At 42.3% G+C, this 25,970-nt stretch overlaps 1 protein-coding gene across 1 annotated transcript in view; it reads right to left on the bottom strand.

Annotated features, from left to right (window-relative positions):
• Nucleotides 1–21,773, bottom strand: part of ANKRD50 (ankyrin repeat domain containing 50) — a 59,892-nt gene extending 38,119 nt beyond the window's left edge. Inside the window, exons 1-2 of the mRNA XM_060246814.1 lie at nt 21,536–21,773; nt 18,478–19,746 (exon numbers count right to left, since the gene is read on the bottom strand). Coding sequence (XP_060102797.1) covers nt 18,478–18,956 — 479 coding nt within the window. The 5' untranslated portion in view covers nt 18,957–19,746; nt 21,536–21,773. The remainder of the gene's footprint in view (nt 1–18,477; nt 19,747–21,535) is intronic.
• Nucleotides 21,774–25,970: the final 4,197 nt, after the last annotated feature.

Genomic DNA, 25,970 nt, shown 5'->3' with positions numbered 1-25,970 from the left:
ATCAGCATCCTATTCTCCTTTCCAAAGTCAATAATAAAATATTGAGCGCTATAGACTCAAGGAATGACAGCTAGTTAAATTTTACTAATTTTTCCATTTGAACTTTTACCTTTTAGCACCCTGTTTCTCACCATGCACTACTCCTTTAGTGAACACTAAAATCAGATCCATCAAAATCTTTGTTCAAGGAGTTAAATCTCTTTTAAAAAGAAGTCACAGGAAGAACACATTAACTAACTTTAATGCTGCCTTACTTCTGTTGTTAAATTCTTCTACCGTTTATTTCTTTAATGATTATCCAGCTTCCAGTAAAGATTGGCTACCAAATATGTAATTATCTGGGTCATTTGTTTCCTTTCTTGAATATAGGGACAACAGCAGGATTTGGGTTGTTTATTATTATTATTATTTTGTAATCATTGAGTATCATCTTTGCGCACAATCAACTATTACAAATCTCTGCAAGAGGACTATTTTGTGTACTAGCTCTTCGTATTTTAGATGGAAATTATCTCCTTAACACAGATGTGAATGTATTAAGACATTTGTGTCCAAAGATGAATTATATTCTTTTTAGCTCTTGATCACTTATTCTAGATTTCTGAGTTACATTATATTATTTTAAAATAGATAAGCTGAGAAGTGAAAAAGATATAAATAAAATTCACTCATTTTCTATGCAATATTTTAAACACAAAACCTTACCTTTATATACAACTATCTATATACACACAACATTGTCTTTTTGATTGTGGCAATATGAGAGGCTAATCATCGCCGTCATCATGAATGGCACCCCAAACAATAGTGAAATGGAACAATGGATGCCTCTCACACATTCAACATGCACTTATCAGAACTTATGCATGTTATTTTAATGTCCATAATAAACAACATCAATCCAGCATGTTTCATATGTGGAAAGAAAAACACCAATGTTTATGAAAACTCAGCATCTATGCTTCCAGCGTTACCAAATCCTTATATAAATCTGCCTTTGCTGAAGCCTGCTTCAGACATCGCTATCTTTGTTTTATTATTTTACAGCTCGTTAACATGTTAAGCTCAAGTCCTCCAAGCATTCAAAGGTCTGCAATCTATAATAAAACAACCAGTATTAATACAGAAATGAGTTCATTTCTGTCAAAGTATTCTTGATATGCTCCCAAAACAGCTAATGGAACTTCTTTCCATTTATGGTAATGTGCACTCTATTTTTTAAAATCAAACTTTACCTTTAGTTATTCACTTCCATTCATGAGGCATAACACAGCTAAACTAAAACCTTGCTACAACAGACTAATATGGCTACTTTTTGGAACATATCCACATCTAAATTACACAAAAAATTATTCTGTCTGCTATCTCGATCTAGAATTAAAACAATTTATGCTATCTATGGCTAGAAATTCCTCTCTCTCCTAGTAGATATGTTCAGCAAAAGCAAGAGTGCTATGGGAAAAAAGACATTTTAAAAAAGCCTTTAACTGTAGTGGTAAAGTCCAACAGCCTATGGGCTGTTTGGATAGTTCCTGAATAAACCAAGCTACATTTTAAAACGTATTTATACACGAAGTCACAAAAAGACACTAGAAAGAAAGAAAAAGAACTTTTTTAAAAAGAAGACATGGTCCTGGAATCAGTTATTATTAAGATTTCCATGCATTACATAGCATTTCAGCATCACAACTACAATTTCAGTGGAGGAAATCTGAATGAATTTTATGCGTATTTACTATGGATTCTTTCTCAGTTGTGAAAGTGTAATATAGGGTTTTCTTTATATTCTGAGCCTGTCCATTTCTGCCAGTCTTTCACCATCAAATATGGAACCCAATTCAGCACACACAGGGGGTCCCAGTAGGTCTCCCAATCAGGTAGTGACTAGACCAGAATTCCCTGATGTGGTGCCTGTAGGCACCATGGCACCTGTCAGTGCTTCCCCAGTATCTTCCAAGTTGTTCAGAAAGTGGGTGGGATCTTTGTAAGGCAGGGCTTGTTAATGACCGATCTCTTTCAAATGAAAATGTTTTCCAAGGATGTAAAAGCAGCAGCGGCAACTGAAGGAACAGGAGGATTAGAAAGCATCCAGACTTGTGGCTCCAGTTCCCCTTCAGCCTTTCCTTCTTTTTTATTTTCTCCCTTCCTTCCTGCTTTTCATTTATTTTATTTAACTCCTGAGGATCTTTTTGTTAATGATAAGGAAGATTTTGTGTCTGGCTCATCCTCCTATAGCAGCCGTTCTGGAGTGGCACTCACTATCCCCTATCAAAATTCACAGGTATCCACAGGGTCAAAAAGACTGGAGACTCCTGCTATAGATTAAGACCTGTTTTGCTTTTGAGAGTTGATGTACAAGTGCCTCCACACCATCATAAATTGGTTGTAACTTGTACTGTATCTTACAATGCTTCTACACCAACTATTAAGGGAAATGCTACAGAAACCTGAATCAAGCATGGTCTACTGGATCAGACAGCAAAGGCTAAAATCCTAATTTGAACATAATTATCTGGTTGCCTTTGGTAAATCACTAGTATATGCTCAGTCTGTCATTAGGACACGATAGCAGCTCACCTCAGAGGGTAGTAGGTACAAGATTTGATCCTAACAACTCTTTTGGTGCTGCCACAGAAAAACGTTGCACCTTTAGTCACCAAAAGGCTATGCTGACTGTGGCACCTGTGAACGGGAAAAGTCATGCAGAATGGGGGCTACAGTAAGGGTAGGAAGTGAGCAAGATCAGCCTCCATCCTTGAACCCAAAGAAAATCTGGTTGGATCCAACCCTGAGCCCTATAAAAATGCTTTACCCCCTATACACTCAGAATGATGTAACTTAAAACCAATGTAAAAAATCCATTGCTTAAAGCTATAAGTTATTTAACCTACTGCTGAAATGTGTGTTTCACAATAACGGATTAAAATGATAAAATCTAATATAATTAGTCCATTCCTACTAGTTAGAATCAAACAATACTGAATTATAATGGAAAGATGGAAGACTGTAAAATATTGGAGTGGGGGGCAGAGCGTCTTCAAGTTGTTCTTTCAAGGTGCAGTGAATTCAGTGGCTGACCTCCCACATTTCCCAATCTGGCCTCAATTTAATAAACTAAAAAGAGAAACCTGCATCTGAGTAAGAGGTAAGGATGGAACTCGAAAGCAAGTGTAGGAAAACGGGGATGGAAGATCATGATTTTGTTGTCTCAATTTGCTTGGATTTAATTCAGAGAAACAAAGGAAAAAAGCATTCAGAAGTCCTAGAGAAATCACTCAGAGGGATATGTCCTTGGTCTGTACTGTTCCATTGAAGGTATCCCCAGTTCCCCATCCCTGCTTTTGGCATAACTCTCAGCAATTCCCGAATAGAAACAGGGAAATGTTAGTAACAGCCCTATCTGCAAAGGGTCACTTTGTAAGCTGCCCCTATATATTTCATTTTATTGAAGGCTATTCTTGGTTTTCTGTACAGTGTGTTCATTTGCTCTGCAACAGCTTATCCCACAAGCAAAACATACAGCGAAAAACATAATGTTTATCTATCACATTTTTATTCTGCCCTTGATCTAAGAAACTTAAAGAATACATGGTATACATGGTACATCCTGCTCCATTATATCCTCGCAATAATTCTACATTGTATGTTAGGCTGAGAGACTGTGACAGGTCCAGTTGAACCCACTTGCAGTGCAATCCTAAACAAAGATAATCTCTTTACATCCATTAACGTCAATGGGATAAGAATGGTATAACACTGTTTAGTACTGCACTAGAAATGAACCATATGGCCAAGCAGAAATTTGAACCCAGTTCTCCCCATTTTTAGCCAGCTGGTGAATTTCCTGAAATATGCCATGCCATTAGCAACTGCAGAGTGTAAAATAGTGGACTGTAAATCAAACAGTGCCTTAGCAAAAATGAGCAACAAGAGATCTGATGCATTCATTCCCTACCTGGCAAGGGAAATGAGTCCTGAAAAATAACAATGCTATCAACTTATCTCTCTTTTTTGAGAAAGTCACTACTTTGCTGTAGACACAGTTTAATTCGATTTCAGTAAGGCTTTTGATAAGGTTTCACATAATATTCTTGTTGACAAGTTGGTAAAATGTGTTTTGGATCCTAGTACTATTGGGTGGATCTGTAACTGGTTGACAAATTCCACCCAAAGACTGCTTGTGAATAACCACTCATCTTCTCGGAGAGGAGTGAAGTGGAGTCCCTCAAGGATTTGTCCTGGGACCTGTTTTGTTTAATATATTTATAAATAATTTGGATGAAGGAATAAAGGGAATGCTTATTAAATTTGCAGATGATACTAAACTGGGAGGGATAATAGATATAACAGAAGAAAGAGTCAGGATAAAGGATGATCTTGACAGAATGAAAATCTAGGCTAAAACAAATTGAATGAATTTTAATAGGGATACATGTAAAGTTCTGCATCTATGTAGGAAAATCCAATACATATTTATATGGTGTGGGAGACTTGTCTTGGTAGTACTTTGTGTGAAAAGGATCTAGAGATCTTCGTGGACCATACACTGAACATGAGACAGCAGTGTGATGTGGTAGCTAAAAAGGCAACTGTAATTTAGCTATATGAACAGAAGTATTGGGTACTTTCATGTGGTGACTGTAAATGGATTTTGCTATTCTTAAACAATAAAAATCCAGTTGCAAACCACATTATTTAGTGTATGTGAATGCACCCATAGTGTCCAGATAAGGGCCTTGTGGAGAGGTGGCAAAAACAGCCCTGTGACTCTCCCTCATTTAAAGACCCTGCTGGCCAGCTGGGTTCTTAAATGGACAGAGAACCAGATTAAAAGGTGAAGAGGTGGCAAGGCAGTCCCACAGCTCCCCCCCCCCCCATTTAAACACCCTGGCAGATGTTGAAATTAAATTAAAGACTTTTTGGCTAAACATTAGGAGAAACTTCCTGACAGTTAGAATGGTTCCATAGTGGAACACAGGCTCCCTTGAGTGGGCTATCCTTCTTTGGAGGCTTTTAAACAGAGGCTTGATAGCCATTTGACAGCACTGCTGATTCTGTGAACTCGGGCAGATCATGAAAAGGAGGGCAGGAGGCATTGCATCAGTGCTTGGGTCTTGTGGCCCCTTCTTAACACACCCAGGGAAATGTCGATTACCACTTTGGAGTCAGGCAACAATTTTTCTCCAGGCCAGTTTTGCCAGAGATCTTGTGGAGGGTTTTTCTCCCCCATCTTCCGAGCTTGGAGCAGGGGTCATGGGGGTGAAGGGGGGAGGTACTTGTGAATTTCCTGCATTGTGCAGGGGGTTGGATTAGATGACCCTGGAAGTACCTTCCAACTCTTATGATTTTGTGAACTCTACTAGCAAAAATGTAACAAGTCATCCATAAAAGGGAAAAAAACAGGAGACCCTCCCACAAAAAGGACAATGATTAAGCAGGAATATGTAAATATGCACATATAGTGAATATGTACAACTGAAGTACTGTGAAAAAATACTCATGTAACTCATGGGAGTTCTGTACAACTGAAGTACTATGAAAAAATACTCATGTAACTCATGGGAGTTCCATAAGGATACAACATGCCCCAGATGACTGGGTTGGCTTTAAATTTCAATGTACAAACCCCCACTCAGAAAAGCCACAATAGAGTCTGTTTCTTCATTGTGTGTTTACCCAATGTTTCAGTTCTGTTGAGGATAGTGGTTTCTCAAAAGGGAGCAATGGAATGAACTGAATTTCCAGTGCTCAAGAAACAAGAGCTCTATTCTTACAGGGTGGTTTAAATGCAACAATTCCATTTCAGAACCAAGCCACACAGCACTGGTCTGAGGGAGGCATAATTGGTGAGATGAACTGTGAGGGAGCAGTAACAGCAGTCCTGTGGAAAATCTTGTAAACAGATTTCAATTGTTAATATGAAATAATCATTCTCTATGCTAACAGCTCAACAGAGGACTCCAGGCAATGGTCACATGAAGAAACAGTTTGGTGTAATGGTTAAGTGTGCAGACTCTTATCTGGGAGAACCGGGTTTGAATCCCCACTCCTCCACTTGTAGCTGCTGGAATGGAGTTGTCCTTGAAAGGGCAGCTGCTGTGAGAGCCCTCTCAGCCCCACCCACCTCACAGGGTGTCTGTTGTGGAGGGAGGAGATATAGGAGATTGTAAGCCACTCTGAGTCTTTGATTCAAAGAGAAGGGCAGGGTATAAATCTGCAGTCTTCTTATTCTTTATGAGAAGAATATACATCAGAAGTGCAGCTCGGGAGCAACGTGTGGCTCTTTCACACATACTGTGTGGTTCTCAAAGCCCCCACTGCCCCACTGGCTGGCTTGGAGAAGGCATTTGTCTCTTTAAATCATTTCTCCAAGCCAACTGACGGAGAGCCAGTTTGGTGTAGTGGTTAAGTGTGCGGACTCTTATCTGGGAGAACTAGGTTTGATCCCCTACTCCTCCACTTGCACCTGCTAGCATGGCCTTGGGTCAGCCATAGCTCTGGCAGACGTTGTCCTTGAACGGGCAGCTGCTGTGAGAGCCCGCTCCAGCCCCACCCACCTCACAGGGTGTCTGTTGTGGGGGAGGAAGGTAAAGGAGATTGTGAGCCACTCTGAGACTCTTCAGAATGGAGGGCGTGATATAAATCCAATATCTTTTTCTTCATTTAAAGTTAAAGTTGCTTTATTTCCACCTCTCCTCCCTGCTCATATATTTGCCTTCCTTCCTGCCTGCCCTCAAACATCTGATGTTCACATCTTGTGGCTCTCAAACATCTGACATTTGTTCTGTGTGTCTCTTACATGAAGCAAGTTTGACCATCCCTGATCTACACTCTTTTCTAAGAAGTCTCCAATGCTTACATTTTTTAATATTAAAGAAACTAAAGCACACAAAAAAGAGGGTATTAAAACTAACCTTCATATGAACGCTGGTAATAGTTCACAGGCTCATTGATAGGAATAATAGTGTAAAGAGTCTCTCAAACATCTAGAAGACAGCCTGATGAGACAATATAGAAATGGGAGGATGACTGACTTACTGATTTACTACTATGGAATGCTCACTCCTCATGCTTCAAGGTGAGCTACTGGGATATTTTCCAGGATTGCCTCTACAAAGTTTAGGAACAATTTTGAAATTGAACAACTCACCACAAAAGAATTAGGGAATTGCCTCAGATCTAATACATCATATTAGAGAAGGGAAATCCAGTTATGCTTATCATTCTTGCAAAGGTGATACTATATTCTTAAACACAAAACAAAAACAGAGTATATGTTTTGTTTTCCAGCAATTCAGCACCCACAGTAATAAAGCATACAGTCAAACCTGAGTAGTTAGGTTTCTTGATAAAATCATTTGTAAAATGCGGTTTAAATCCTCATTTCCTCTATCAAAAGTCTTAGTAATCCAGTGCTAACAAGCAGTACAGTGACACAGGGCCACTCACAGACAAATAAGGAGTTGCTGAATATTTGGAACACTCCCCAGGCATGCGCACACTCATTCACACACATGGGAAATCATTCCCACCCCAACACAGAAAGGACACTGGCCCCCAAGCAGCCAATTTCAGCCTCTCAAATAATATTTTTTTTCCAATGGGGGTACCTTCCAGTTGCTATACAGAAGCATACTGTAAAGTAATTCCAGCCAAAGTAATTCCTTTCCTCCCTTCTTCTTAGTCCTAAAGGTTCTGGCCTGGCTGGACAGCTACTCCAGCAAAATGCCCATTTGAATATGTTTTTTTTAAAGTTAACCAAGATTTGTTAACAGAAAACTTCTATGAGAAAATACAAGGGATTGAAAGTAAAGGATCTTCTTTATACCAAGTGCGTGCTTTACTCTATCCTAGATTTCATGGGGGTACATTTTGATCCATTTGCTCACTTTAATTTCAATTTTCATTTTATTTATGGTACAACAGCAAAAACTAATTGATAAAAATATTGGATTGACACTACTACACTCAACCACACCAATAAGCTCTTATCAACTGTATGAGCCTTGAACCCAGAAAAGTAATGACCACACCATTTCTCCATTGCATTGCAAGTCTCCTATCTGTGCTTTTAGTTCTCAATGACTCACTTTATTCTACTGCTCAGTGTAAAACAAACTTATGGGCATATCCCTCTTCTCTTCTACCACTGAGTTAAATGCAACTGTGTATTAAGATTAATTTATTCCTCTGGGTGATAATTATATACCAGCCTACTCTTAAATTTGATGTTAAGTATTGTACTGATTAAAAGCTTAACTACATGAAGAAACTCAACAATGCCCAGAACAAATCTTGGGGATGCATCAGAAACAGAAAATTTACATTATTAATGTTGTATATACTGTTGTAACACTGAAATAACTTATGTACAGCTTACACGTAATATTTCTGGTGCTCTCTGCTACTTGGAAAAGAAGTGAATCCTTTTTATATTATAAAGGATGAACTATGAAATAGTACTGTTGCATAGCATATTCCCCGTGGCTTTTGCAGCCAAACACTATGCATGCCAACTCAGATGTCAATGGTTCTTATTCCCAAGACTGTTTGCATAAAATTACAGTCTTAGATAAGAAACTTCCTAAGTAAGGTTGTTGTTTTTTTTTTTTGGGGGGGGGGGGGGGTTGCCATCAGGTTACAGCTGACTTATGGTGACACCATAGGGTATTCAAGGCAAGATATGTTCAGAGATGGTTTGCCATTGCCTGCCTCAGCATCATGGCCCTAATATTCCTTAGTGGTCTCCCTTACAAATACTGACCAGGGTTGATCCTGCTTAGTCTCCAAGATGAGTCAAAACTAGACAAGTCTGGGCTATCCAGGTGAGTTCCCTATGCAAACTGCAGTGAGAAAAAAAAACCCCTTGCATGTCAACAGTGCTCAATTGATCATGTCTACAGAAACTCACTGTTTCTTAATTGGTTATAGAAACTCAGAGCAGAGCTGACCCAAAAGTTCCTACTAAATAATCTAGTGCTACAAATGCAAGTTACACTTCATGTAAATCTAGGCAGATACCTTTCTACAGATGTGTCTTGTAAACAAAAACAAGCTCTTGCAGCCCTGTGATCCAATCCAGAGAAAGACAGGTGTGCCCAAGTCTCATAGAAGTCACACTGATTTAAGAGGTTAAAGCTACAATCTTGTACCCTTTTACTTGAGAAATAACTTGCATTTGAGTAGAACAAAGCTAGAGTCCAGTGGCACCTTTAAGGCCAACAACGTTTTATTCAAGACGTGAGTTTTCGCATGCACACACTTATTTGAAGAAGTGTGCATATGAAAGTTCATACCTTGAATAAAACTTTGTGGGTCTTAAAGATGCCACTGGACTAACTTTATTCTACTGCTTCAGACCAACATGGCTACCCACCTGGATCTTGCTTTTGAACAAACATGCTTAGGATCAGGCTGTAAGTATATGCTCATATTCTAAAAAAAATGGGCTGCAAACCTATCTGTTTTGGAAGAACATGTGGAGAGGAGGGACTGGTTTAGGATTAAGATTGCTCCATACAAACCTAGCCATCAACAAAGTTGTTTTAATAGCATTTGGTTTGCATAAAGGACTCAGGTACAATTCCCTGCATCTCTAGTTAAAAGGATCAGGTAATGGGTGATATAAAAGATCTCTACTGAGACCCTAGAGAGCTGCTGCTGGTCAGAAAAGATGATGCCCTTGATAGAACAATGGTCCGAGTCAACAAAGGACAGTTTCATGTGTTCACACTTGCCTGATAGCAAGGATGATTACACTGTGTGGGACTAGCGGGCAAAGTCTGTGATGGCATGTCTAATTTTCTCTGATTCAAGCCTGCTTAAACCTGCTTGCATTTCTGGAAGACTGTGTCAACAGCTGTGTTTTAAAGTTAGGAACAGTCCACTTGTCCAGCTGTGTTTAAGAGGAAAGCTATTAAACTTTAATTTTCACAGCCTTTGAAGCCAGAGGGACCAAAAAGAGACAGTCAAAGAAAATATGCAGAACAAGAATGGATAGTATGAGATATTTCATGGAAACAAAACCCCCCTGCAATCAGGCAACTGTATGTCTGAACTTCCACAAACATCTTTGTTAGGAAAAACAACTCCCTTCCTCAAGTCAAAATAGAACAAAATCTACCACCACCATAATAATTATACATGACCTAAATTTAAACAAAGCCACTGGCCAATGAAGTCTAAAAGGATGTTTCTAAAATATATTAAAAAGGATTCCTTCTCAGTGTCCAAGAATTAACCTTCTCCATCTGAGGCAGAATACTTAACATATGAAACCCATTTATTTCTGAAATGGTGGCCAAAAATTGGAAGTGGTTTAATATCAATGGTCCTTTCAATTACCTGGGGTATCACACATTACAAAAATGTACATACTAAGAACATTGTATATGTACATCTGTAATTTAAGGTTGTTTGCTCCCATCTGCAATTACAGTATACACAGTGACAGGACTCTTCTGTCAACTGAAAAGATGCCACATACTTCTTATAATTGGGGCATCAAGTTTGTTTTAAACAGCAAACCTTCCAATCAGTTACAAGATGTTCTTAGGGACGTTAGTGTAAGGACTTTGGGTTCACTGCTGCAAGGTAAGTTTTGTGGCCAACAAGCAGAACATGGAGATCACTCAGACAGGAGCTGTAAGGAAATAGCAAAGATCTGTCTACGTATTGGTTTCAAAGAACAGATCAGCATAGATATCCAGGCAGTCAAAGGAGAAACATGAATGTGGCACATAAGTTTAAGTTAGTTATGGCCTCAGAGTGTAGTTTTAATTTACTTCAATGCTTTAAGATACAAACAGGCTTTCACTGAATAGCTACTAGGTTAGATCCTTTTGCCCACAAGGGATTCCACCAACACCACACCAGCCTGCTCTTTGACAACAATCAGACTAAACGATACAAGGTCTGCTCATCACCAGAGATACACCTGATAGTCTTTTCTCTCTCAAAAGTAAAATTATACCACTCTGCCATCCTACCAAGAACTACTGTTTGCTCTTTTACTGAGACAGACCCCCAAACTATCACTGCCCTCTGCCTGAGGCAGATCTGAACTCCATCCTGATGCGCTTCCCTCCCACATTCCATTCTCGCCTCTGAAAGATGACTGGATGCTGGAACAGCACCCCCATAGGCTCAGCTGAGCTGTTTTGCCTCAGGGGTGGACAGCCTCCTGTCTATCACTGTTACTTTAACCATATGCATGAAAGTGGTTCCTAATGTGTTTAGCTAGATCTTCTGGCCACTTGTGAAAATGATGGAAACCATCCATTTGCTAACTTTTAAACAGAAATCTAGTAACTACTGTTGGACTAGGATCTGGAAACCAAGGTTTGATTTCCCATGCTGCTATGACACACTGGGTGACTTTGGGCCAGTCCCTCTGTCTCAGCCCAGGCTACTTCACAGAGTTGCTGTAAGAATATCACCGCAGCAGTGAACAATGTACACTGTCCTGGGCTCCTTGGAAGCAAGCCAGGTTAAAAATTTACTAAAATGCATGAAGCAGCCCACAGTAAACCACCACAGAGTACTAAAGATGATGATGAAGATGATATTGGATTTATATCCCGCCCTCCACTCCGAAGAGTCTCAGAGCGGCTCACAATCTCCTTTACCTTCCTCCCCCACAACAGACACCCTGTGAGGTGGGTGGGGCTGGAGAGGGCTCTCACAGCAGCTGCCCTTTCAAGGACAACCTCTGCCAGAGCTATGGCTGACCCAAGGCCATGCTAGCAGGTGCAAGTGGAGGAGTGGGGAATCAAACCCGGTTCTCCCAGATAAGAGTCCGCACACTTAACCACTACACCAAAGTGCAGCAGCGTCACTCATCTAAGCCACAGTGCCAACTTGCAAGTGGGTGAGACCAGTCACTGCCTATACTTGCCCATTCTCTATTGAGGGCCCTACCTTGTGGAATGACCTGCCTAAAGAGGTCTAGAAGGCTCCAACACTTTTAGCACTTCTCTAGGACTTTTTTTTTTCTTTTGCCAGCAAGTCACAGGTGACTTACGATGACCCAATAGGGTTTTCATGGCAACAGATGCTCATTGGAGTTTGCCATTGCCTGCCTCTGTGCTGTGACCCTGGAATTCCTTGGTGGACTCCCATCCAAATACTGAGCAGGGCTGATGTTGTTTGGCTTTCAATGTCTGATGAGACTGGACTAGCCTGGGCTATCCAGATCAGTGCACCAGAACATATACCATGAAGGGCATTTCTGTAAAGGAAATGTGTTGTAATGCTTATGATATTTTAGTTAACTGTATATTCTGTGCTGCCTGGAATGCATTGCTAGCAATGCAATCCAGATTTATTGCACTGTTTATATTATACTGTCCTTTCCCCAGTGTTTTTAGTTTTTATGCTGTGTTTATTGCCTTGTTTTTAATTCTGTGATTCACCTTGAGTCTCAGTGAAAAAGGTGACAAACAAGTAGGACAGAGATTAATCTGCTTGTAATAGGGTTCTGCTAGGGTTCTGCTAGGGTTCAGAGACATACCAGTCACCCTAGTCTTACTGACTTTTCAAACCTAGTATGTTTCTGAGGATGAGCTTTGCTCACACTGGGTGCTTGGTTGATCACTATACGGATGGAAAAGGAATCGTTTGTCATGAGCCCAGAGATTCTGTCATCCTCAGCAACAGGGCTTCTTGGGCATTCCTCAGCTCACCCTCTCTTCTCATAAGCTATCTTGTAGAGGCTGTGAGATAAAAGTGTACTGTCTCACAGCAGGGGTTGGTGAGGAATTCTTCCCCCATCCCTACAGTTTCACAAGCAAGATCACCCCAACAAAAGTGTTTTAGGCAATGGGAGTTGAGTCAAAGACAATAAGTATCTTCTGTGCACACTGCTTGACTCTTCTCAGCCCACAGAGAACTTCAATAACTGAAGACACAAAAGGAAAGTAAAACTTAGAACTCATGTTTTATTGCTTAGCCACAACATGTGCTAGAAGTATGTTTATTGTGTATGCAAAAATAAAAAAAATGGATATAAATATATGATAGAAGGAAGCTAACTGCATACCAATGAGCCAGTAAAAATTCTTTGCACGTATAGAAAAATATTTATCCTGTCAGATTTATCTTTATAGTCTGTCCACACACAATCATCTGCATGTAGCCTTAGTAATTCTGGCACTTGGGAGAGACCATTTCCAATGAACCCTCCCTGCTTAAAACTACCAGTGCATAGGTTATACTGACAACATTGTGTACATGTAGGGGGCTTTTAATATCTTGATACTTTTATACAGATGCCCAAAATGCTGAACATACACCATGGCATCCCCATTATAACTACCACAAGATTTGGTTCTGAGAAACAAGATGTTGTGGCAGTGGCTCAATATATAGACTATACATGAGTTAACATATTATCATACGAACTGGCTCAATTAATATGGAGAGTCTCCATCATGGCACCACGTATTTAGACATATGGAAACTCATCCTGATGATAATGCTAGGGCATTTCTTAGGAGATCTACAGAAACATTCAGAAACAACTACTAATCCATGCTCCTTAAGCAGGAAAGCTGTTGGCCACACTGAAACCTGTTCTCTCAAGAGTCAGTCATTTAAGTTCAAGACACATTAAAGGTTCACAGTAGAGGATTTTAGAGAAATTAATTCATATTTAGTTAAATACTTTCTAACAAGTCTGTGCAGTACATAAACTAGCAGATTTGGATCTTCAGAGTAAATACAGGGAGGGACAGAAAAAAGGTGTGCTTTTTTAGCCCAATTGTGACAAAACTTTATAGGCATTCCAAGAGCAGTCATAGCTTCAAGCTGTAGCTTTGTTTACAGGTATTATAAAGACAGTCCAACCTTGTCCATTCGTCAAATCAGTGCTTCACTACAGAACACTTAGGCTTTACTTTCCACAGAAGAAATCTGTTTACTTATTTCCTTTTATTTTTTAGAAATATTGCAGTCCTTGGAACTGAAAAAAAGAGAGAGAGGCCTCCTTCCATCTATTTTGTTACATAGAAATTAAAGGTACACTCATATGAGATTCCTCATCAATATAATTAGTCACTTAATCATTCACTATTGCCTACTCTGCCATGATTTATCACAACCACCTTCTTCCACCTTCAGGATTCTAGAAACGTGCCCCTTGTCTTATTCAAAGAATTAGACATGTGGCCCACCTGATTACGGTCAAGATGCTATGAAGTTAATAATACCACTGTGCATGGCTACTTACTTGCCCCCACCCTTTTGTTATGGTACCATTTGTAGCAAGACCAGAAATCAGGACTGCATGTGACCTAGACCTACAGCAGCCAGGAGTCAATCAGGCAGCAAAATAAAGCTCTCTCTACAGCTCACCAGCAAGATGGTGTTGCCCCAGCATCTCCAAAGAAAAAAAAGGCAGCACTAGAAGACATAACCTTGACTTTTTGCTCCCTTACTGCTTGGAGCATCCCCTCCATGTGAAGTGACAATCTACTCTATAAAGCGCCTACAACAGACTGCACATTGCTAATGATGCCTGAAGGAACAGCATGGTGCCAACTTCCCACATGTGCCTTAAAAAAACCAGTTGTAGACCAGTTTTTTATTTGTAATATAAGCTAATGCTGGCATTGTACTACTCACTGCAATCATTAGTACAGATGAGAAACTTTAAAGTTTATTTCAGTGTTTCATAGTAAATTAGCTAATTTGTCTTTGTAATTATCAGAAGCATTGATGAACAGTATCTTGTTGCTGTTCTAGTGAACCTGCAACAATGCTTTAAAAATATACAGCATTGACCATACTTTTGACTGATCACCTATTCACTGCTAGGCAGAACAGTTACAGGAGGCAACTGACAATTCTCTTTCATTCATGGTAATAAATATGCAATGGCAACATTTATTATGGCTCACTTATGTAAGATATTAAGTGCCAACCAATTTCTCTTGACACCAGCAAGGAGTTTTCAAGGCATGTGAGAGGCAGAGTTAGTTAACCAGTACCTTTCTCTGCAGAGTCTTCCTTGGTGGACTCCCATCCAAGTATTAACCCTTCTTAGCTTCTGAGATACACTACATAGTGCTGCCTTCCTCCCATGATTCAGCTATAGCTTTAATATAAATAATTACACAGAACAAGCTAGAGAAGCGGACTGCTATTTATTTGGCATCACTGTGCTAGGTGTTGTACAAACACAGAAGTAGCACAGTCTCTGCCATTGAAGATTTGGGTAGTCAAGGTTCAGAAAAAGCCTTACAGAAATAGATCTCAAGGAGGAACCTGAAAAAAAAGGAAATAGCTTGGTGAAGCTCTCTGTTGTATGTGAAGCAACATGTTAAAGTAACGTGGCAATAGGAATAGGGAAAGAAGTCCTGGAGAGCAGATGGGCATGTACAGAAAGAACTGAAGGTGTGAAGAACAGTATCAGAGCTTTAAGGCCAGTTGCCACAAGAAGATTTCTTTGCTGATTCTTCCTGTAAGCAGCTATTTCCATATGCCCAAAGTAGTAGGTAGCTCCACTGGCCCATAGCAAAATCCAACAGTAAAAGCCAAGCAACACCTTCCATGAATACCAGCTAAAAACAACACAACACACAGTGTGCAAGCTTTTGAGTTTACCTGAATTCTTCACCAATCTGGATATTTAAAAAAGAGAGAGAGAATGAGAGGAGCTCCCAGGATTCCACAGCATGCTGTATAGAGTGCTTTGCTCATTTCAGCAGGCATGGGTTCAACAAATATCAGGTATCACCTTTTCACCCTTAGCACACTGGAAACAAGGAGCAAAAAAGAAGAGATTGGATTTACACCCCACCCTTCACTTGGAGCCTCAGAGCAGTTTACAATCCCTTCACTTCCCCACAACAGACACCCTGTGAGGTAGGTGGGGTTGAGAGAGCTCTCCAAGAACTAACTGCTCTTGAGCAAAACAGCTCTAAGAGAGTTGTGGCTGACCCAAGGTCACTCCAGCAGTTGCATGCGAAAGAATGGGGAATCAAACCCGGTTCTCCCAGATAAGTCTGTGCACTTAACCACTACACCAAATTGGCTATACCAAGTCACCCAACTGAAAGCAAAATGAAGTGGCCCTAAGTCCACTGAAACCAAACACTTAAAAGCAAAGGAGCAACATGTATGACTGACAACGTCAACAGACAGAAGAGGTGAGATCAGAGCACCAGGAGAGGAGAAAAGGATTTAGGTTGTTCTTCAAACAGGATCTACACTGCAATTACATGCTAGGTAGTTTTGAAAACATCGTATGGAGTATCATATGAAGAAAAAATATAGCTTTTGAACAGTTTGGCAACCTTTTCTTCAAGACAGTGGTATACCATAAAATATTGGTATACCTTAAACTTTGGACAATTCCTGGTTTCAACTGGTACAATGAAAACCAGCATAATGTGCAGACACCTAAGGATTCCCTTTGGGTACACACATAATTTGGTAAATGGTTGTAGCTGATTACAGATAGCCACTTCAAAGCCAGCCCTCAGGCATGATTCACACAAGCAGCAGACTGAGGTGGTAGATTTTACCACAGCAGAACTCTAACTGAGGTAGTATGGTTATAATACAGACTATAGCACTTCAGAGTTCAGACCATAGGTGGAAGATTGCATTTATAAACACTGTCCTGTGTAAACAACTCCTGGAAAGCAGAAAACTAATGCAAGGAGCAAGCTTTGCTACAACCTTTTTCCATGTTGTGTTACTTGCAGGATAGTTTCATATGCATGAGCATTCAAAAATCATATACACTACAGTATCTCCAGTATCTCTTCTACCTGGTCAAGACATGTTCTACTGCATGCTTCATTTTGCTTTATACAATACCCTGCCATGAGGCAAGGCAATTTTTTAATCTCTTAATTTCCAATCAGATATAGATGTTCTCCTTACAAAACAGTCAGCTTACAGAACGGTCAAATACACGCTACAGTAAGTTGCCATGGTAAACAATAGTCCACATTCACCTACTAACTATCAAAAGCCATTAACAAGTAAGCACTGTGTTACAGTGAACATCTGAATATCTTTGTGCAATTATTTACTTAAAATATCTGTTCCCTACTTCTTGCTCCAAAAGGGAACCAATATGGCTTCTAACAGTACAAAATGGACAAATATTTATACAGCCGCACATAACAAGAGAGCTTTTTTCTGAATAAGCATTTATAAAGTAACTGGACAACCAGCTGGCACACTCTGTGAGTGCTGGAACTTTGTCAGCAGGCTAATAATCAGCCATGTTTGCTTTACACAAAACATACTAAGAACTTCTATAATCTCAGTCAGATGAGCTTGGCTGGTTCATCAGGAGCATCTACTCTATCCACTCACTCCCAAGACATTGCATCTTGTCTCTTCTTCACTGCAGCCTTTATTCTTCTACTTCCACAATTCCAAGAAATGCTAGCTTTATTATCACGTTGCAATGAATGTATGTGCACAGAGAGACAGTCAATTTAGCATAGTGGTTAGAGAGTCTGAATAGGAGACCCAATTCTGCTATGGAAGCTTGCTGGCCACCCTTGGGCAATCACACATACTCAGCCTAACCTACCTCACAGGATTGTTGTAAGGATAAAACAGAGAAGAGGGGAACGATGTAAACCTCCTTGGGTCCCCAATGGGGAGAAAGGTGGGGTACGAATGAAGTGATTTTTTTTTAAGTTTGTAAAAAATGGCCAAAGCACATTCACGTACAGGTCCATTACCTAGAAAAAGGTGGTATTTAACAGCCACATGATCATCTATCTGTACATCAAATGAAACATGAGAATTACTCAATTGTGTGTATATAGGAAAAGAGTACATTGTACATAGATTTTTGTTACATGCATTCCCTGTAATTCATGAATAGAGCTACAACTGTGCTTTTGTCTACAGTATTTTAACACTGTGCCCTTATTACAATTTAAAATTCTGCTTTTGTACCTGTACCAAAGTGACTGAAACCTGGAAGGCAGCCTGATAAAGGCCAGTTTAAAACTCAAGCAATATCACTCCAGTCAGCATAAAATAAAAACAATCTTGCTTAAAATCTAGCTTATGGTACAAGGAGTAAACTTCCTGTTATAATGCAAAGTAACATCATCACTAACAGCAGCACCAAACAAAACCTTAAACTACTAATAAACACAAAACGATTTCTCTGCTGGGTCAGCAGTTCAAAACTTCAGCAAGGAAGCTCACCCCACCAGTATTTTCTCCTCCAAGGTCCTAGAGCCAATTCTCTCTTTAACCTGCTACGTTTTGTTCTTCCCTCCTCCCTGTACAATAGCTTGCACCTCTGATCAGCTGCTTCTGAGGTTCTGCAGACAACCTGCAATCCATTCCCATTTTTTTCCATAGCAGATTTTTTCTTCCCCTCCCAAACTTAACTACAATGAAAAGTAGGTTCTGACCGTTCATGAGGGCCATAACTTATATGATCAACAGAGATGAATGGGGCCAATATAACTTTGGGGGGGGGAGAGTATTTACCTTTTAAATGCTTCAGCAGGGTTCCTCTCACATTCTCCAAGCTGCAAGAGGTTTTGAACAGCAGGATCTCGGAGTTTGTCCTCGTAACCAGGAATCAGCCCACTGCGTTCAATCTGGGCCACTAACCCTCGGATAAACCCTCCAACACAGAGTGTGTCCGAGTCTTGAGCCCTGCAGAAGTGGAAGGCCAGGGCATGATGGTGCAAACCTCTTTGTAGACTGGCAGGTGAGCTTGGCCACAATAACTCAGTCCAGAGGGCTGTCTTTCCACTTCCGGGCCCTCCTACCAACAGCACACCCCAGGCAGCACCCTTTCCAGGGACAACACAAGCATTGGTACCAGAATCGAGCACGACAGATGGTTTGCTGGCAGTGCTGTTGCTGCAGCTTGTCTTCTCCTGGAGGCAGTGCTGAAGCTTATGAAAAACCCACTCTCGACAATAAAACTGTTTTCCCTGCAGCAAACTGGTCTGAGCCATCGTATGGACTTCCTTCTTTGGGACAAGTCAGAAACCACAAGGAATCTTAAAGAGTCATTTTAAGAGAGATCCTTAAATCCAAGTCAATGCACATGCTGCATGGGACTCTGTCACAGGACAATGTTCTCCATGAACTCTTCATCCCCACACAGAAGAAGTCAGTAGCATCTCGGGAAGACAAAGGCCACCTTTCCCTCCAAAGGCCTGAGAGCACATAACATATCAAAGTCCATCCAATTCAGAGGTAAAGCTACGTTTGATACCAAGGCTCAGTAATACTTTCTATATGGTATAGTAGAAGATCGCACAATGCCATGACTACATCTGCAATTCACAGAACTGCAGATAACACGGAGGTGGGGGGAGGCAGGAAAGCTGAGATACTAGCATGCAATATTCCCACAAGTATTTGTGCTTCACGAGATTCCAGTCATTCCAAAATGTATTTATATGGTTTACACAAAAAGCTGCCCACATCAAGATGAGACTTGGAGTATGTAATACAAAAGGTTTCTTTTTCCTGGTGTGAATGCAGTTTACGTTACAGAGATACGAACCGAACCCGCTTCACTTATTGAGAACCAAGTTTGCTGAAATTCACCCAAGCTTCTATGGTTTGAGGAAGTCCTTCAGATCAGGGTTTAGTCGTAACATGAGATGGAACGCTGGGATGCTTTTTCCATAGGAGATATTCATCAAGTGCTTTTCTTGAGAGCCCGTTTTTTTCTTCAGTAAACCTCTCCATGTATCTCAGCAGCAGGTATCATGCCACCCGCTCTTGCTCCCAAACCTGGAATTAAGCATCACCCAAAAAAAAGGGGGGGGGGACAAAAACTTGTTACTGACATGCTCAAGGGAATCCCATTATCCAGCAATTAAAACCACTTGTTGGAAGATGTCCAAACACAATAAAATCAAACAGTGATACTCCTGATCTGTGCAACACGGTGAAATCATTCTATTAGCAGCAGAAAACCAAATAACTACCCTCCCTGCCCCCAAAGCTTTACATGGGCGAAGTGACAAACCTATTTGATTTACACCCAAGGAGGGGATAGAAGTGACCTTGAAGACTCAGCGTATCCTTCCTCACCTTTCACAAAACCCCACAACACCCTTTCTATGCCCTTTTGCTTCTCCCGAGGCTAAAACCTCCCTGCACCTACCCTCGGTTATATATGCCAGGACTTCCCTACAGCTCTTGGCAGTCAGTTCTTTGTTCAGGGATCGCAGGCATTAGGAGATTCGGGAGCCTCCGGAGCCACGTTTTAACTTACAGTCCTCCGCCTCTTTCCCCCTCCCCTCCCTGTTTCCTTCCCCCCTCGCATTGTTGCTGTGCAGCGTGCTGTTTCTGTCATCTGTTCGACTCTTCTCGGTTGGATTCAGGCAGCGGAGCTCTCCTTTCATTTGTCCGAGGCTTTTGTCTCCGGGTCCCACTCGACCAGGTTTCGCGTTATGTTGCAGCTGATCAACTGGCCGGAGCCTCTCACCTCCCCCCCACCCCCGCTCTAAGGTCTTCCTTCTCCGGAGTCAGAACCCTTTCTGGCTCCAAGAGACAGGGAGAAGCCGCAGACTCACTGAGGCAAGGGAGAGCTCGGCCCGTCTGCTTCCCAGCTCCGCCACTCCGAACAGACACACGCCCTATCCTCATCCCCCCCCCCTCCCCGCCTCCATCGCCAGCACAACGGAGATCACACATAAGGGACACGCACTCAGCGCCCGGCAGCACAAAGATCCAGGCAACAGAAACAGCGGCGCGGCTCCGCTTCTGTTCATTTCTCCACCCCCCCCCCCCCTGCACCCGCGATGCGCTTGGTTTTCATACCCTGGGAGGGGGAAGGGGGAGTCCCGGTCCGCCTCTCCCCCCCCCCCCCCGTCACTTCTCCAACTCCAATCGCACGCCTCCTTCTCCCCTTCCTATGCAGGCTTCAGATTTCAAACACAGAGAGAGAGAGAGAGAGAGAGAGAGAGAGAGAGAGAGAGAGAGAGAGAGCCTGGAATCCCCGCCTAGGGTCCCACTCCCAACTCGATTCCGCCTGTCCCCCTTTTCACCTTTGCCACGGGGAAGGGCGGCGCACCAGCCACGCCAGCGCCTGAGCCGCACGAGACAGGGCAGCGGCACTCGCTCGCAGGGCAGCAGCAGGGCCGCCGAGACTGACGGCAGCCAGCCAGACACAACCAAGACAAAGCCCGGGACGCCCTCCCAATGCCCTCCCCGAGCCCCGCGAGTGGGCAGGAAGGGAGAAGCAGCAGCAGAGACACGCGGCGGCCCAGAAAAGCCTTGGGCCGGCGGGCGGGCGGGCAGTCACACGAGGGGAAGGGGCAGGAGGCTGCAATCCTAGGCACAGTCACTTGGAAGTACGTCAATCTCGCCGACTGAAATGCAATTTGGAGCCGACGAAACGCGCCCGGGCAATTAGAGAAATCTGCACCAACAATCCGTCTTACCGGTCCCGGATTCCGACTTGGACACCACAAGGGCGGAGGCGGCTGCCTGCAAGCGCCTCCTCAGCTCAGCCTTCCCTCCGGCTAGGCTAGCAAAAAAAGCCTCCCTTTCCCGGCCGCTACTCCTCAGTTACCTCCCCTGTTTCGTCTTCTTTGGAGAAAGAGGCGGCGACGGCGGCTGTTCTCTTGTCCCCTCCCGCAGTCGCTGGAGCCGCTCCCCCAAAGCGGGCGGAGAGACAGGCGTGCCCGCCGCTTCTCCTTCGTCTTGCTCCTGGCCCTTCTCCGCAGGGCCAGTCTTCCGGCGGCTTCCCCGGCCCGGCGCTGCAGAGCCGGGACCGTTGCCAGCGGCCACAAGAGCCCCCCCTCACCGCTGGTTCCTCTCTTAACCTGTCTGATTAGTCTCCCTTTAGCTCCGCCCAGACGCCCTTAAGCCACGCCCCCACTCTAGCCCCGCCCCTGCCATCCTCAGTGGAAAGATGTTGGGGTGTCTGTATGCGCGGTGGGCGTGGCCTGGCTGCATAGACACCGCTTTGCACCACCTTTGCCAGGAGGAAAATGGGCAGCGTGGAAGATGCTCTTGGTTGGTCCTCATAGTTCTCGAGCACTTCTTCGCTTGTTCGGGTTTTGGTTTTTTTTAATCAGCGCCTGTCTTTCCTCCCCAGCCCTCCGCTGTTTAGGACTTAGTCCCACATAGGGAGGCCGATCCTAGAAATGTTTACTCAGAACTAAAACCCACATGCGTGCACCGCCCCACCCCCAAATGCGCCTAGGATCGTGGCTGTGCCTTCCTCCCTCCCTTTTCAGAACCATTGAACAAGAACCAAAACGCTTTTTAAAAATCCCGAGACTTTAAAATCTCCCTCTACGGAAAGCTTGCAACCCTTCTCCATAACAATACCATCCTGGTTAAAAACTAAGCAAAACAAAAATTGTGAGTTTTGCCGGTCTCCGCTGCTTTTTTCATGCACGGGCAATTTTAATATTAAACACTGTTTGTAGCTCATGTGCGTACTTTAGCTCAGTAGAAACTAGAACCCAGGACTGGAAATTTGGTGCATATCCACATCTATTGACTCAAATCCAGATGTGCAAACCTGGGAAGGGCTACCAGACCTTCGTGGAAATATGTTGTGACTACGCCACAGAAACAAAAAAGAACTCAAAAGTTCTCTACGCAGAGATCTCTCTGGGGTGTGTGTGTCCTATTCTGCAATAAAGAGGGGGAATTTCCTCTGTATTTTTTTACAACCGGGGACTCCGCAGGGAAAACGGGGAAAATACAAATTCAAAACGCGCACTAGCGAAGTTTGATGGGGACGATACGTAAACGTTTGTGCACACTCTTTGCCGCCGTGGGCGTGCAGTGATCTCACGCAGACTCCTATTTAGCAACACTGCCCTTTGTCCTCGGCTCCAAAGCTGAGAAAGAGCCGACTCTCTGTTCCGGGTTCTTGCTTTCCAGGATGAGGTCGCATCAGGAATTGTTTTGCGTCCAACTCTAGCTCTGAGAAACAGAGATGCAGAATGAAGCTTGGATTCACACTGTTTCTTTTACTGGTGGAGTGTCAAACTCTACATCGTTGTCAGAAACCGAGTATGCGCTTGAGCTGTTTCAGAGCATGCTCTAAATTTTTGGAGCATGCTCAGTTGTAACACTGAAGCTGCTCTCTTTTCCGAAACCTGGCACAAAACCACCGCGACGAAGCTATGCGATATAGGAACATTAAAAAAAATGTATGTTGCCAAAGAACAGATGAAAATGAAGAAAGGGGGCTAATGAGGAGAACTACCTGGCAGAGATGCCAGCCTCCAGGTGAAGCTTGGAAATTAAAACTGGTCTCCTAGAATTAAAACTGGTCTCCAGACTACAGCAATCAAGCCCCCCTGGAGAAAACTGCTGCTTTGGATGGTGGACTGGACGGCTGAGGTCTCTCCCCTCTCCAAATCCTGTCCTTCGTCCCCAGTCCACCCCAAACCTCCAGTTATTTCCTAACTGGGAATTGGCAACCCTACCTGGCATCCATCAAAGGGGTTTAGAAAGTAGGTGTGGCCAGGAGGGGCTTTCTGAGTTTCTGCTGTTTATATTATAATGCTGACAGTGGCTTTATGTAAAGTATACATAAATACAAATAGTCTGAAGTCTACAGTTGTTGTAATTATGGTAAATCTCCAAGTCCAAGCTGGAGGTTGGTAAATCTAGTACCAGGAAAGGTTGGCAGATGCCATGGCACCAGAATGTGCCATGCTGAGGACTCCTGGATGAGGGTGTCTCTGGAGGCCCAAGTTGCTTGCTCTGTGATCTCGGGTCAGTCATTCCCAGCCAGTTACAGAGTTTTTATGAGGATAAAATAGGCAAGGGGGTAATGATGTTGGGGGTCATTTAAGGGGCCTATTTTGATGGCCTATGGTGAAAAAAACCCCAGGATATAAGTAGATAAATAAATTTGCTAGAGGTATGTGTTATCTGTAGAAGTAAGAATGCAGCCATACTTTTAAAATAATGTGTTCAAGAAGGCAATACATGGCTGTGGATTCATTTTTAGATTTGATGAAGCAGCAGAAAATAATATTTACAGTTATTATTTATGGAGATTACAGAGTCATTTATGGAGTCATTAAAACTATACATAAGAATAAGGTGGAGTCCTAAAGAATGCTGCTGTTATGCTCCACAATGCTACTGAAACTTGAAAAGCAAGAAGCTAGTTTGGTTATTAAACATGCTGCAAAGAACTTCAGTCATACTGTCTGTTTTACAACATGCCAAAATACAAACATTGATGCATGTTAATAGAGGTTTTAAAAAAGAAACTCCTAGAATAATCAGTGTGAAAATGATGCTAGCCAAGATTTGCCATTTTGTTAACAGTCAAGCTTTGATGCTGAATAGTACAATGAAAGGACAGCTTCTAGCCAGTGTAGAGCAAGAAGCTTTTCCATAGTTGCAGAAGATCAATACTATTCTTGCCCTAGAGATACAGATGAAATGTAACAAAAGGATGGATTCATTCACCTGTGTTTGTCATGTGGTCATTACAATGATCCCACGATAGCTTGGCTTTGTGAAATGGCATCACAGATCAATAGCATGTGAATGGTTGCCATCATTTACAGGTTTGGTTTTCACACAATGACCATTTCAATTGGTGTTCTGATATATACATATTACAGCTCAGTAGTACCAAATATTAGAGAACTTGTCTAGATGATTAAAATGTACAATTCTGGCAGATGATTCCTAAAGTACATAAACAACAGAGACTGGGCAACATTTAGCTGATTAAATTCATTGATTGCTGTTATGAGAAAGGAAATGCAATACAGTACAAATGTGGAGTAGGATTAACAGCTTGGGTTGCTAAAAGATACCTCCCCCCCTTCAAAAAAAATAAACCCCAACCCTAAAGTAGTTTTCCTAATATTTGACAGAAAATTCAAACACGCCAAAAATAATATATAGCCACATTTAAATACATACAATATCATTTATCAATCCGCTTGCTATTTAGCATGGTGTAGTGTTTAGAGAGTTAAGACAGAATCTGGGAGATGCAGGGTGGTTTCACACTGGGAAATTGACACAATATTATCCCGTTGGCAAAAAAAAACCCGTTTGAATTTGATCTGTTTCAGAGGGATCAGACACTGGCCTTTGAAGTGGCAAGATCCTGGCAGTGGTCAATGGTTGTCCATTCACACAGCTAGCATGTCTCAACCATGGACCTGCTGTGGAAAGGGTTGTTTTTTTTTTTTTAAATCCCCCAGGTATGCACTCAAGCAGAGAAGTGCACAAGCGCTCTTCAGAGAGGAGCTAGGGAGAAAAAAACCCGAACGCACCAGAAACGGCTTGACATGATCACACTGTTCTTCTGTTCAGGAGTCGTGCCAGCATGATAAGATGGCCAGTGATTATGCAACCTAAATGTGGTTCAGAGAGAAACTACCGGGAAGAACCAGGTGGCTTTTTAATCTGGATAGGAGGCATCTGGAGATGGGGTGAGAATGGGTGTGGCTTGGAGGGCAGATGTCCTTGTGTGATCATGCACACTTAATCCAAATGGGAGGCGGGGCTAGGTCGGGCCAAATCTCTTGTGTGAAAGCACCCTCAGATTTGAATTCCCACTCTGCCATGGAAGCTTGCTGGGTGATCCTTGGGCTAGCCACATACTTCCAACCTAACCTACATCACAGGGTTGTTTTGAGGATAAAATGGAAAAGAGGAAACAATGTAAGCTTCTTTGAATCCTCACTGGGGAGAAAAGCAGGGTATAAAAGGACTAAATAAAAATAAATACATCGATACTAAGATACTTAGATTTACGGTACTGGTGGTTTATACTTTGGCAGAGCATACAGAATCTTCACAAAAAAGTTAGGTTCCACCTAAGCATCTGAAAAATAGTGCATACATTAATTGAAACAGATGCCATAAAAGCCCTGTTCGGTTCCACTGTTTGCTCTTGGGTCTAATAAAAAAAAATTGGTTCTTCAAGCCGAAAGTACCTTTCATTGTCATGAATACTAAGGTGTTTTCCTGCATTAAGATGACCAGCTGTACAAGGCAAGGTG

Source organism: Heteronotia binoei, chromosome 9 (genome assembly GCF_032191835.1).
Source record: "Heteronotia binoei isolate CCM8104 ecotype False Entrance Well chromosome 9, APGP_CSIRO_Hbin_v1, whole genome shotgun sequence".
Taxonomy (NCBI): Eukaryota; Metazoa; Chordata; class Lepidosauria; order Squamata; family Gekkonidae; genus Heteronotia; species Heteronotia binoei.
The sequence above is the reverse complement of the archived record's forward strand: the minus strand, read 5'-3'. Positions and strand labels throughout refer to the sequence as shown.